Source organism: Megascapheus bottae, chromosome 17 (genome assembly GCF_031878675.1).
Source record: "Megascapheus bottae isolate mThoBot1 chromosome 17, mThoBot2.hap1, whole genome shotgun sequence".
Classification (NCBI taxonomy): domain Eukaryota; kingdom Metazoa; phylum Chordata; class Mammalia; order Rodentia; family Geomyidae; genus Megascapheus; species Megascapheus bottae.
Window position 1 is genome coordinate 47,723,136 of NC_143525.1, and position 13,676 is coordinate 47,736,811.

Here is a 13,676-nt window from a genome sequence, read left to right on the forward strand (position 1 = left end):
AGTTCTTAACAAAGCCTTTGAATTATTGCATATGAAAGATTATGGGGGCCCATTCATTGATTCTACAAACACTAGAATGAGTAAATGAATGAGTGCCTATCATCCTTCCATTTGTTCTCACCTCAATTTGCCTTCCACAGGCTCACGCATTGATTATATGTTAGCTATTCCAGATCCTGGAAACAGAACATACAAATTCCCTGCCTTCCGGATACTCACAATCTAATATAAAGAGACTGAGAAAGAGCTACACATAAAATCAATGAGAATAAAATCATTCTACAGTGCAAGATAGTGACATGAAGATGTAAGGTCTCTTTAACCATTGATGGCAATAAAGCTACTCTGAAGAGGTAAACTTGATGTAAGACCTTAAAAGAAAGGAATGGCCCCTGGAATATTTGAAGACATGATATCCTAGGAAGATACAAAGGCCCAGCTTGTTGCATCCAAAGGACAACATTTATAGGGTAGAATAGGTAAGGGGAAGAATATCGATAGAGAAGAGCACAAGGTATACTTAGTCCACACCAGCTAGAGCAACCTGTTCTGGTGGTTGAGGAATCAATCTACCCTCACAGACCAAGCCAAAGAACTTGACCTTTAATCCTGAAGGTGAGAACAAGCACTGGGTCAGGAGAAGGAACACAAAGAGAGAACAGGGGGGGGGGGGGTGAAGAGAGAGAGAGAGAGAGAGAGAGAGAGAGAGAGAGAGAGAGAGAGAGAGAGAGAGAGAGAGAGAGAGAGAGAGAGAGAGAGCACTGAAGAAGAATTGGAGGTGGCAAGGAAGGGGACCAGAGACAGGCACTTAGGAAGATGTTCCTAAGTGTGTACCCCACCAATGTGGTAGAAGGAAGGACCATTTCAAGAGATAATAAGTGAAGTAGGCAGGGCATAGGTAACTAGGAGATTGTGGAGAGAGACAGTTAGGTGGAAGCAGAGAGACACCCACATATAACCTGGTTACACTACCCAGCCTGAGCACTTCTCTTAGGGGTACAGGGCAGTCTGGCTTTGGTCAGGGCACTCTCCCTGGGACATGCCTCTGACTCCAGGTCTCTGAGGCCCCTTTGTCCAGACTTCACATGTTCCCAGCCTCCCCTTGCCGAGCTACAAGGCCATGATGGAAGCCCAGTCTCTCCACCTCTTTTGAATAACTCCCTCTTGGTTCTAGGAGCATTGGTCCACCTGCAACCTGAATGGGCCCACGTGGGGCCATCCGGCAATGCAGACACAGAAGTGAGAAGTGGGATGGAAGTGGGGATCACAATCCAGATACGCAGATGCTGTCTCTCTGGCAATAGCACAGTGACTGAGATCACGTGTGGAGTCATATTGACCCTGGCATGGATTTTTGATTCCAAATATGTTTTCTTATATTCATAGAATGGGGATGACAATAGTACCTACATCATAATTGTTATTCTAGAGTCTAAATTACCATGTGTGGCACACAATAGGTACACAGCATTTGTTTTAAAGGCAACAATCTCTCTCTGGTGCCTACTCTGTTATTAAAAAAAAAAATCATTGTCACTTGTATGAATAGCTCCCATGTTTGAATGCCCCCTTGCCTAGACCAGCAGTAGAAGGAAGTTGGCCTGCCTTACAAACGGTGGGTGCTCAGCCATCCCTGGAGTGTTTGCATTCAGAAACAGCAGAACAGGTGTGGGGATGCAAAACCTGGGTGACGCCCCTCTCCAAAAGTCACAGCCGTGCCTCAGCCGACAGTTCTGTACCTGCAGGGTTTTAAGAACCATCTATCTAGGGGACAGCAAAGGAGATGAGAGACTATGTTGTCTCATATTGGTTATCTCATATTGTTACAGTATCTCACTTTGTTATCTGATATATTGAATTTATTTGTATTTGGTTATTTGAAATTGGACAGGGAAGGGGGGAAAACCAAGACAGGTGGGGAGTGTGGGGGGGAGGGTAATGGGTACCAAGACATGTGAAAGGGTATCAATGTATGTGAATTAATGCACCTTCTATCTGGCAAATATCATGTAACCCTTTTACTAATTACAATAAAAAAAAAGAATGATCTACCTGAAACAATCCAACAGTGTGAACTCCAGGCATCTCACACCTCATCCTGTCACTTTTGTTGCTCTTGCCACCACACCTACTGGGATCCTAAGATGTGCTCTTTTAGACACACAAGTATCCTATAGGAACTGAGATTCTGATTTTCTGGTCAGTGGGAGACAGTGTGGCCCTCTTCTGAGCTTCTTGCTATACTGAAGAAAGTAGGAAACTATGCTAGTTGTGAATTCTGCTGCCCCCAAAGTGACTCGCCATCCTCACCCCCATTCTCCAGTATCCCAGAAAAGGACAGCAATGTGTGATGATTTCCCGGCTCAGAAAGTGACCAACCACCGCTATCAGTGGCACTTGAACCTCCCACCTCTAGAGAGCACTGGAGAGAGCAATGTGAGCCATGGCACACATGACATGGGGGTCATCTTGGAGTCACTTTACTCTTACCTTGAACATATAGGAACAAGTTAGAAGGAGGGCCAGCGACTGGCATGTGTAACACAAGCCACAGGAAATAAGAGTCCAGGGACTCTTCCAAACCAACCAGAGATACAGAATTCTACACCTAGCTAGAGTTGCCAGGTAAAATCTAGAATGTCCCTGTTAAATTTGAGTTTTAGATACACAAGAAGTAAATATTTTTCCACATTTTCTTTTATTTTTTTCTCCCCAAACTTCAAAAGATTGTACAAGAGGTTACAATTTAACGTGTCCACCTAAGTAGACAGTACTTACAAGAAGTAATCATTCACTATAATTTTAATCCATACACTCTTTGAGATATATTTAAAATGACCTTGTGTATCCAAAATTCAAACGCAACTGGGACATCCTGGTTTCTATGATTGTTGATGTTTGCTTTACTAAATCTGGCAACCTTAGACATGAGCTGTGCCCGGTGTGAGGACAGGTGGACAGGTGAAGAAACAATTAGAGACAGTAGCCCCAATTTGGCACCTGTGGGCACACTGAGAGTGAGGACCGTGCTTACATGAAACTCTGTTTTATTAGTTGGCTTGTCTTCCCAACCCTGAGTGGGAATCAAACATTTCTCAGCCTGCAGTGCATGGCTCCCTAGCCTGTGTGCGTGGCCTGGTCCATCCATCTAGAAGTCGCAGCCGTCAACCCAGTCTCGAAGATCCTTGCCCTGGCAGTGATGCCTCCAAGCCTCCCTGAGGATAGGAAAGGGGAGAAAGAAGGGGCCACATCAGTACAGCCTTCCAGAGTGGGAAGGAGACAGAGGCTCTAAGTAAACAGAGTCTAGGAAGGGGAAGAGGAACAAATACACTGAATTAACAAGCAAGGAAAGAGTTCCCTGGGGAATTTTTTTTTAAAGGTAGAAAATGGCTCTGAAATTTCCATTATGTAGTCATCTTGTTTTAACATTGAAGACATGAACTGATATGCTCAAATTCAACCATTTGTCATTGGTAAAGGCCTAGAACCCTAGAGTGTGGGGCCTGGAGCCAAAGTTCTTTTCCTATACGAATGCTTCTGGTATTACTGGTATTCTATTCTATTCTGTTCTTTTATATTATTATTTCCTGTCTTTTATATGTTATTATATATTGTTATCTTCTATATATTATTATATAATATCATATATTATATATAAGCGTAGTGATAATAATAGTAATTATCATAGTCATAATAATACTATTACTTCTGCTATTATTTAACGCTCCTGGCAATGGTGATACCTTTTTACATATGTGCAGCCTTTCTCAAGTTACATAATCCCATCACACTCATCACCTTCTCCATTAAAGAAAAAAGATCCTCAAACTATGATACAAGATTGCTTATCCAAGGCCTGTGGCCCGCACTCAGTTCCCCTTTAACTGCGATCTGAAGCTTTTCATTGATGGTTACTCTCTAGACCCTTTGGTGGACCATAGCCTGGCTCCAGCTCGGAGCTGAGCCAGGAGTGTGTTGGTGGGCACATCCTCTTATTTTGAAGAAGTAAGTCCCTGTGGTCCACAAGCCCCAAGTTTTCAGAGGTCCCACGCTTTGAGAACTAGTATCGCCAATTATGTCAGTGTCAAAAGGCTCAATCACCAAGCATGTGCCTAAAAAAGCTCTTCACCCCAATCAGCCATGAGAGATCAGTTGGTTTGTTTCTTCTGCCAGACCCTGGGCCTGGCGCAGCTGCGTCCCCAGTGCTCATGCCAGAAACGAACGAGCACTCTTTCCTCTTTCAGGGGCCACTTCCCAGGGCTAGCCTCAGCCACCTCTCAGAACTTATCCTAGCCAGCAGTTTACTGTGTGGAAGGGACTTGTTCTCTGATTTATCCACCAGGACTAATTTCTCCCATCCCAGAGTGGGGATCCTGCCGCTTCAAGCCTTTGACTAGTGCCTGTGGCTGCATCCCCCTTCCTGATTATAGATCTGCATTATGTCCTAAAGAGCCCGTCTCATCCCAAACTTCATTCCCAGGGCTCCAGCTACGGTTCTCAACACAAATGCCAAATCTGTGGCCATTTTAGGGTCTATACTGCAACTGCCTCGAGACTCATAGTCATGTTCACTCCTCTTCTCACTCCCTTTCTAAGCAATACCTCGCCTGTCCCAATGTCTCTTCCACAGTCCCTCTTACCTCCTCTTTCATAGCCATCTCTGGTACACCTCTCCCCCTCCAGACCCTCCATTGCTCCCCTAGACTCCTGTGGAACCATCTAAGGTCCCCTCCCCACTCATGCTTCTACTCTCCCCTTCTTCCTTCAAGTCTTCCTGTCACCACTGCCCATCGTTCTGGACCTCCAGCCAATTGAATCATCCCACATGATGCTCATACAGCGTCCTTCCACCTAAGGATACTTCAAAGGCCGTGTTGCTGGGAGGAGATGGGGAAAGGAGCAGGAGGCTGCACAGGCCCACCTCTGCTTCAAGCAGACGTGCTCTTCTATCTGTTGTACAGCTTGGACTTTTATATAAACTTTAGTATTTTATGTAAAAGATGCCACTGTTTCAATAATAATAATAATAATAATAATAATAATCTTCTTAAATCCTGACCCAAAGGATTTTTAAGCAGACATCCTAGCTATAAGCAGATGTTGGAGGAGTCAGGCTCAGTATGTAGCCACTAATGACTTGTTTATTTCGCCATCAGTTCAGTGTGTCATCTGTAAATAACTGAGCGGAGGGGATCCCCACCACAACTGCTGGTTAGGCTAGGGAGCTATGGAGTGGTGCCTGGGCTCTTCCCGCTCTTAACCACAAGTCCTGGACATACCATCTGGGGAGGGGGCTCCTGCATGAGTTACTCACCAATAGCCCAGGCCTTGGGGCTCTTGAGCTATCTTCATGGCACAGATAACAGTGTCCTTGAGATTAGGGTTCAACAAGTCTAGAGTGAGAAGCAGGAAAAAAAATACAATGAAGGAACAGAGAGCAGAGCTGGACATCCTAGAGTCTGTCTCTCTGCATTATCTCTAAAGTCAAAAACAATCCCCTCTCTATCCCTACAGCTGCAGGCCCATCTCTCAACACAGACACCCAAATCAGCAGCATGGAAGCTCCAACCACACTGCTTGTCCCCTGGGTCTCCTCACACAGAGACAGAGGGAGGGTGAGCAAAGCAAACTGGGGCAAAGGCTGGTGGAGAGCCTGATTCCAGCCTACCAGAGCAGTACATCCTGCACATGTTGAGGGCATTCGGGGCAAGAGTCTTGCACCACCTCCGGCTGTTGATCTGGAAGATTCCATTGTTAGTGCTGCCATCTGCTTCATGGTCCACAGCACCCGTGTTGAAGCCACTTGTGAAATAAGCAAGGCAGACCCCTGGTGGGGGAAGAGGGGCAAATGCAGACCTAGGGTTAGACGGCTGGGGCACTGTAGACCAGAGTGCTGGACCATGCCCTGACTCCCTCAGCCTACCCTGCCTTGAAGTGACCAGGGCAGACCACCTTCTTTATAGTTGGGTCAATTGAGGCTCAGAGGGCAGGGGTTGTTTCCCCAAGGTCACGCCCAGCTGCCACATAGCAGGGATCCGGGATTTCAGTCCTGGTTGACAATGTATTTAGAACCTAGGAGAGCTAAATCTGGAGGCAAGGTTAGGAAGACAGAGGTGACCTCTACAAAAAGGGCTGGAATCAGGGGGAGAAAGTGAGTCCAGATGTGACAATAGTTCACAGACTGCTTCCTAGAACTGCCACCAGCTTGCAAAGTTTGCATTGCTGACTTACACCTGGCCTTCTACATAGCAGCAAGACTGAAGAGCAGTGTATTAAACTGCTCCTTTGACTCCTGACTTTGCCAGTGGAGTAAATTGAAGATGGATTTCCAATTTTGCTCCCTCTTGCCTCCCTCTGCTATGTGTTTAACTCAAGGCTGGGCATGCTTTTATTTTTTCTTCTAGTGCTGGTACTCAGGCTTGAACTTAATGTGTCTAGTCACTGTCCCATGCTCTCCCATATGAGCCACAGCTCTCCTTCCAGCTTTTTGCTGATGAATTAGAGAGAAGAGCTTCATAGATTTTCCTGCGCTGGACTGACTTTGAACCACAACCCTCAGATATCAGTCTCTTGAAAAACTAGAAGACGGGTCATGACTGGCACCTGGCTAGAACTGGACAATCTTGACTTCATCTCCCATGACCCTTGAAGGAAAAGGAAGGAAGGATGACGAGAGGGAGTGCAGAAAGAACTGAGGGAGGGAGATCCTTACAGTCAGCCAGGTCATATCCCCGGAAGCCATCCAGACCAAAGTTATGGAGCACTTTGGCCAGCTCACAGCGACTGTAGACCTTGGCCTCAGTGGAGGGGAGTAGGCAGCTGAGGAGAGACAGGAAAGCCAGCACTGCCATTCCAGGGAGGCACAGCTGCTTTCTGGGAGCTGAGCTCCTGGCTTCCATGTGGGGGGCACAGGCGCAGACCCCGCCACTCTGGCTCCACGCTGAGCTTCCTCACCAACAGTCCTGGTGGTGGTCGGTCCACTCACACACAGCTACACCTTGAAAGAAGGACAAGGGTCTCAATGGACCTCTGGGAAAGTAGAGAAGGTATGGACAGAAATCTCCAAGGAAATCCCAGCCATGATGCCAAGATTTTTTTCCTCCCCAGTCCTGCTCCACTCCACCCTGGCCCAGCAGCTGAAGGGAGAAAAGGGGAAATGGAGGAGAAAGATCTAACAGTCTGAGCGCCATACTATGTGCTTAGGGTCATTTCATTCTAAGGCTCAGCAGTTGACAACCTGAAAGGAACAAAGTACCAGCATTAAAAGTACCAGTACCAGTATCAAGTATCCAGTACCAGCATTAAAAGAAAAGAACGCAATATAGATGTCATATTTTACTCCCCCTTCTCAATCACTACACCCTTCAACCATCTCCAGCCCACAATCCTAAGCTCCTCCTGGCTCTACCTTCCCTGCAAGAAAAACTCTCCTCCTCTCCTATGCACATCTGCCCTAGAACAGATTTCTGAAATGTAAAGCCATTTCTTAAATGCTCCAAAACATGAGCCACGAGGCCTTTCCTAACCCAGCCCTGCCGCCTGTCCTCCACATTGTCCATTCAGGAAAAACTGTCTAGAATTTTAGATCTCTTCTCGCCTCCCCATAGTTAGCTCTCACTGATGTTTCAAGGCTCGCATCATGTCTGAGTTCTCCAGAGTCAGTCTCCCGACAAGCCACAGCCCCCAACATTCCCAATAGCACCGAAATCTCCTACCCTTCCCCCCACCCCAGAGTATAATACGCATCGGTCTTCTCACCACTAAACAAATGATTTGTGTATGTGCCAGTACTGGGACTGGAACTCAAGGTCCAGGTGCTGTCCCTTCGCTTTTTTCTGTTCAAGGCTGATGCTCTACCATCTGAGCCACAGCTCCACTTCTGGCTTTTTGCTGGTTCATTGGAGAGTTTCATGGACCTTCTCCCTGGGCAGAGATACTCAGATCTCAACCTCCTGAGTAGCTGGGATTACAGGCATGAGTCACTGGCACCTAGCTCCCTAATAAACTTAGAACAAAGGGCCTGATCTTATTTATTGTCATATACTTAGAGCCAGGCAGAGTTGCTGGTGTGGAGTGGCTGCTGACAGAATGCTTCTGAAACTCAAATGCACTGAAGTTGTGACTATAGGAACAGGAGCCCATCTTATCAAAGTGTGGGTAATGAGAGGGAGGGAGACAATTACCCTTGCTGAACTCTCCAAATCTGTCAGACACTGGGCCAGTCCTTTTCTGGATGTTTCCTACACTTAATGTTAGCTAATCCTCTTAACAATTCAAAGGTGATGGGATTCATATCTTCAGTGTATAGATGAGAAACCAAATTCACTGCTACACAGTGAGTGTTTTCAATTTCATGGTATCTTGTGTAGTAAAATGATTTAAGGATAAGTCCATCCTGAACATTGCACAGCAGGGCCAGAAGTTTAAGGGGCTAGATCAAAGGAGTGACTCAAAGACCTGCTAGTGCGTGTGTGTGTGTGTGTGTGTGTGTGTGTGTGTGTGTGTGTGTGTGTCTGTGTGTCTGTGTGTCTGTGTGTGTCCCTTCCCTCCCCCATCAGGCTCACAGACCAGGACACCCCTCACCTCTCTCTCTCTGCTCACCACCTTGCTTTTTCCATGCCCTTTTGGGTAACTGCTCCCAGAAGCAGGGGAAGGAGACTCACTGGCCAGGAGTCTTCCCAGCCAATGCTGAGACAATGGTGACAATGACAGCAGCACTTGTGATTTTAAAAACCCTACTTTAGCTCAAGGTAATCCACCCCCACAGTATCACCAAGGGATATTTGATATAGAAAATGGAGGTTCCAGACCTATCTAGAGCCTTCTAGAATGTCCTAACTTCTGTGAGCTCATCTTCTAGAATCTGCACCACCTATGAATCTTTGCGTTGTTTACTGAACTCCCTCAGTTTCAGGGTCTAGTGCCACGTTAAGGGGATCTAATCTGCTCCTTCTTGGCGTCTGTGCATGTAGGCCTCTTACATACACACATACACCCACCCATGCACACATGTGCACACAGTACTTGGAGTCTGATTCTGCTCACCCAAGTATGGTGGTTTTCTAGTCATGGTGGGAAGTACCCACTGTCTCCAGGAAGCCCCAAACAAGGGCTTTAAGGTCAGGTTGACCTTTGCGGGTATGTAGGCACCACTCACTACCAGTTGAGTGGCCCTAAGAGTGGCTTAACCAACCTTTATCTTCAGTTCTTAAGTGGGAAAGACACCATGTATTCAAAGAGCTCCGTGAAGATCTATAAGTGCTCAGTACTCAGTGGCGAGTGCTCAATAAATAAAAGAAAAAATAGCACTTCCAGGCCAGGAGCTGGCGGCTCATACCTCTAATCCTAACTATTCAAGAGGCTGAGATCTGAGGATTGCAATTTGAAGCTAGCCTGAGCAGGAAATTTCATGAGATTCTTATTCCCAAATGCCAACAAAAAGCTAGAGGCAGTGCTGTCACTCAAGTGATAGAGTGCTAGCTTTGAGCAAGAAAATGCTCCGGGACAGTATCCAAGTCCTGAGTTCAAGCCCCAGGCCTTTCGCAAAGAAAACAAAAATAGCACTTCCTATTCATTGCAGAGCCATAATTACGTTTAACTGTACCGTTTTCATGTTGTCTATCTGGACAGCCCAGCCTTGCCATGTAAAGAACTGAGCTTGGCTCAGCATAAGTACCATGGGGTTTCTTTCTCTTAAAAAAAAAAATTATGAGGGCCAGGAGTTTGGCCTAGTGGTTAAAGTGCTTGCCTAGCATTCACGAAGACCCGGGTTCGATTCCTTGGTACCACATACATAGAAAAAAGCCGGAAGTGGTGCTGAGGCTCAAGTGGTAGAGCTCTAGCCTTGAGAAAGTCCAAGGACAGTGCTCAGGCCCTGAGCTCAAGTCCAGGACTGGCAAAAAAAAATTATGAGCTATATGCACACATTGCACACACACACACACACACACACACACACACACACACACTATTTAAAGCTCAAAGTAAATGCAGTGGTTAAGTCTTGGTGATATCTTAAAATGGGATGAGAACACTTTGCAGGAGATCTGCCTTCTAAAGTTTTAACTGTGTGATGCATTAGTATTGACTATGGGGCCAGTGGAGAGCAGATCTGTAGAGTCTCTTCACCTTGCTTGACTGAATGCTTATATCCATTCATTGGTAACTCCCTGTTTTCCTCCCCGCCCCCACCTCACCTCCCTACCCTCGGCCTCACCTACCCATCACTCCACTCAAGATTCTGTGAATATGTCTACCTGAGGAACCTCAGATCTGAGCAGTCAAATTGTCCTTCTCCAACTGGCTTATTTGCCTGAGTGTGCTATCCTCCAGGCATTCCGCTCCAGCATACCAAGTAAGCCTGTCTCATTCACAGATGTATTTATTATCTGCCATGTTGACCAAGGACAGTGAAGGAAACCAATAAAACCATCAAAAGAAATGCCAAAGACAAACATGTTAAATTCCTGCACAGACAGGTGAAGCTCAGTGGAGTCGGAGAAGCTCAGTTAGACCTGGATCATGCATTAGTTGTGTTTTCAAATCATCCTGTGACCTCCTGTGTATTTCTCTGCACTTAATTTTGGGGAAAATTACCTCTAAAAAAAAAGCAAATTGTGCACACACATATGCACACAAAAGTAAAAGAGTAATCCTCCTAAGTCAAAAGAAACTCATAATGTCCTTAACTGAAGAGTGATAAAGTACATATTTTTTAGATTTGTTGAAAGGCCTCATGTCTTTAGCAGAAGCCACAGGTTTTCCAGGGGGGAAAAAATGAATCTAGCATCCACAGAAGTCATGGCGTTTTCCTTCATGGTGGTCTCCTTGGAACCCCAGACATACAGATACCAAGGGCCTCCTGTGCCCATTTTTATCTACCCAGCTTGGCTGGGCATGCAGGCTGTTTCCATATCTTTGCCAGGATGAGTCATGCTGCAGTGAATTTGGAAATGCCAATGTACATTCAGGAGTCTGATTTTGATTATTTTGGATAAATACCCTCAAGGAAGACAGCTGGATCATGGAGTAATTCAATTTTTTTAATTTTGTAAAAGGAATTCCACACCAGTTTTTGCATTCATACCAAAAGGACTCTTAATTTTTCCATAGCCTTACCAGGTTTTGTGATCTTTATTTTGTTTTCCTAGTAAGAACGATCCAGACATGTGTGAAGTGATGTGATTTTATAATGCATTTCCCTGCTGGTTAATAACATTTTTTTCCAGATATCTGTTGGCTGCTTGTATATCCTCCTCACAAAATGTCTAATTGGCATCATTAGGTCTCAAAAGATCTCCAGATGATTCCTGTGTGCATCCAGGCGTGAGCTTCTATTCTCAGAACTTAGTTTGAAAACCTAAGTTCAGTGTCTTCCTCTGCCCTATTTGGTCTTGACAAGTTAACCTCTATGCCTCATCCTTAAAATGGAATCATTAACCTGCACAGAGCAGGGTAAGCTTGAGCGTGGCACTTCATTTCAAAATTTCACATTTTTCCTTCATGAAATGGAAATCATAATCTTCCCTCTCATCTAGGGTGAGGGAGAAGCTCAGGTTTCTTAATACACAAAGATACCACCACCACACACACACACACACACACACACACACACACACACACACACACACACGTACCAGTATATCTTAGCTATTGTTTTTATTGTCTGGCCCTTGGTGGTGATTCTGTCTGCTTGAGTTTTTTGAGGGTTTTTTATAGCACTGGCCTGCTTTCACTATATGATCACTTTTTATTGACTAATACTTCAGCTGATTTTACTTTATTGTGTGTTTTGTTATTTCCCAGTTGACTCTCACTATTAAATGGGGGAAAAGCAACAACAGCTCACAGGTAACATTTACGAGGGTAGACGAGGCTCCAGTGGGAGTTTGGTGGGTCTTTAGCTCTCTACTAAGCCTTCTACAAGTCTTTCCTGGTCCCCCAAGGCAAGCTCAGATTCTTGTCTCCCTCCTACCAGATTCTCCAGTGGTTCCCTCCAACTGAATAACTTCTTCCTGCCTCTCTCAACTTCCTCATTCCCACCCCCAGTGACAACTTACAAATAACATTGACTCCTAGGCTCCAGGCCCAGGCCAGTGGCATCTAAATCTCTGGGGATGAGGCTTGGTCATCAGTACTTTGTTTTCCCAAGTTATTCCAAAATGCTGCCTAAAACTTTGCTTCAATCCCACCTCTTATTGTCCCCACAGTGTGTGATGGTGTTTTCCCTCCCTAGCCTACATGGTACTATATACGTCAAACCTACTCTTCCTGTCCTAAGCCCCTGGTTAACTTTTATCCCTTTCAATACTTGACTTCCTGTCTTAGTCAGACCTCGGATAGGGGGTTCCTTATCGTCTTGCAAGGGATCCAGTGGTAATTTATAAGTTCAGCACCTATGACATTCTATCAATAGCTTCTTTCTCCATTATTCCCATGAGATTAGCAGATGTCTAATGTGCCTATTATGGCTGTTTATTCAGTGTCGGGAGGAAAACGTAAAATAATAATGATAATAATGATATAGATGTATATAGAGAGATGTATTTCTATATAAACATATTATACATTATACATACAGTGTGTATTATACAATATAAATTTATATATATAGGTATTACATATTATGAATCATATATATGCATAGAGAAAGAGGGTAAAAGAAATCAAGACAATCACCTAGCTCATTCAGAAGAAGCTCCACACAGGGAACTTAGTGAAGAGAGTGATAAGGCTAGCCCCAAGACTACGCCAGGGAAAAAGGAGTCTTCCTCTGGTTACCTACAGGAGAGAACCTAGAGCTCCAAGATGAAGTCCAGTCTCAGTGCTCTAAGAACCCTAGGGGTTACATGCCCTGTTCATTTCATTAGTAGTCACAATAGGTAGCCGTAATCCAATGACAGTGCTATGGGGAGGACTAAGGGTCCAACTTGACAGGATGACAGCCATCTTGTTTGTAACTACCATTTTGCCCTTCAGATGACCCTGACACGCCTCACAAATCCTACAGGCATCATCAGAACCGTCAGCCAAGGGTGTTGCACCAGTCACTGGAGCCCGAAGTATTTCTGAGTAGATACTGAACATGTTGATGTATTTGAGCAAGTCCCAGGTATATTGTAAGTGGAACTTGCTTAGAATACATAGCCATTCTTCCTGCTTTGGGTTGCAGGGCTTCCATCTATGGGTCCTTAGTAAACTTCTCTTTCTGCAATCCTGGATCTAGCTACCTATTTCCTCAGGCTTGCAGCACCCTTGGCCTTCGGCAGTCAGCTCTCAAACACCAGAACTGTTTTTTTGTTTGTTTGTTTGTTTGTTTGTTTGTTTGTTTCTGAAATAGTTCACTCAGTACTCTCAGGACACCATATTCATTAAGCGCTGTAATCGTTGATCATTTTTCTTCCCCTATGTGATGATTCCTTGTATGTGTCCACTAGACTGGGTCATGCAGCATTCAGACATGCATTATTCTGGGTGCTTCTGTGGGAAATTTTTTGGATGTAATTAATATTCCCAACGGTAAACTGAGTAAGCCAGATTGGCCTCCAAAGGCTAACCCTTTCCCAACTTAGAATTCTGCCAGCCTGTCTTCCAATTGCCTGACTGCCTTCTATCTTCTTTGGGATTCAAATAGAATATTCATTCTTCTTTTGTCTCAAGCCTGCCGGCTTTCCAAG

The 13,676-nt window shown here is 45.1% G+C and overlaps 1 protein-coding gene across 1 annotated transcript; it reads right to left on the reverse strand.

Annotated features, from left to right (window-relative positions):
• Window positions 1-3,030: 3,030 nt before the first annotated feature.
• Window positions 3,031-8,803, reverse strand: Spaca3 (sperm acrosome associated 3). The gene is made up of 5 exons (XM_090351773.1): window positions 8,584-8,803; window positions 6,713-6,997; window positions 5,669-5,827; window positions 5,315-5,393; window positions 3,031-3,215 (listed from the first exon to the last, which is right to left on the reverse strand). Exons 2-5 carry the CDS (start codon window positions 6,897-6,899, stop codon window positions 3,149-3,151), a joined length of 492 nt encoding a protein of 163 aa, XP_090207899.1. The 5' UTR covers window positions 6,900-6,997; window positions 8,584-8,803; the 3' UTR covers window positions 3,031-3,148.
• Window positions 8,804-13,676: the final 4,873 nt, after the last annotated feature.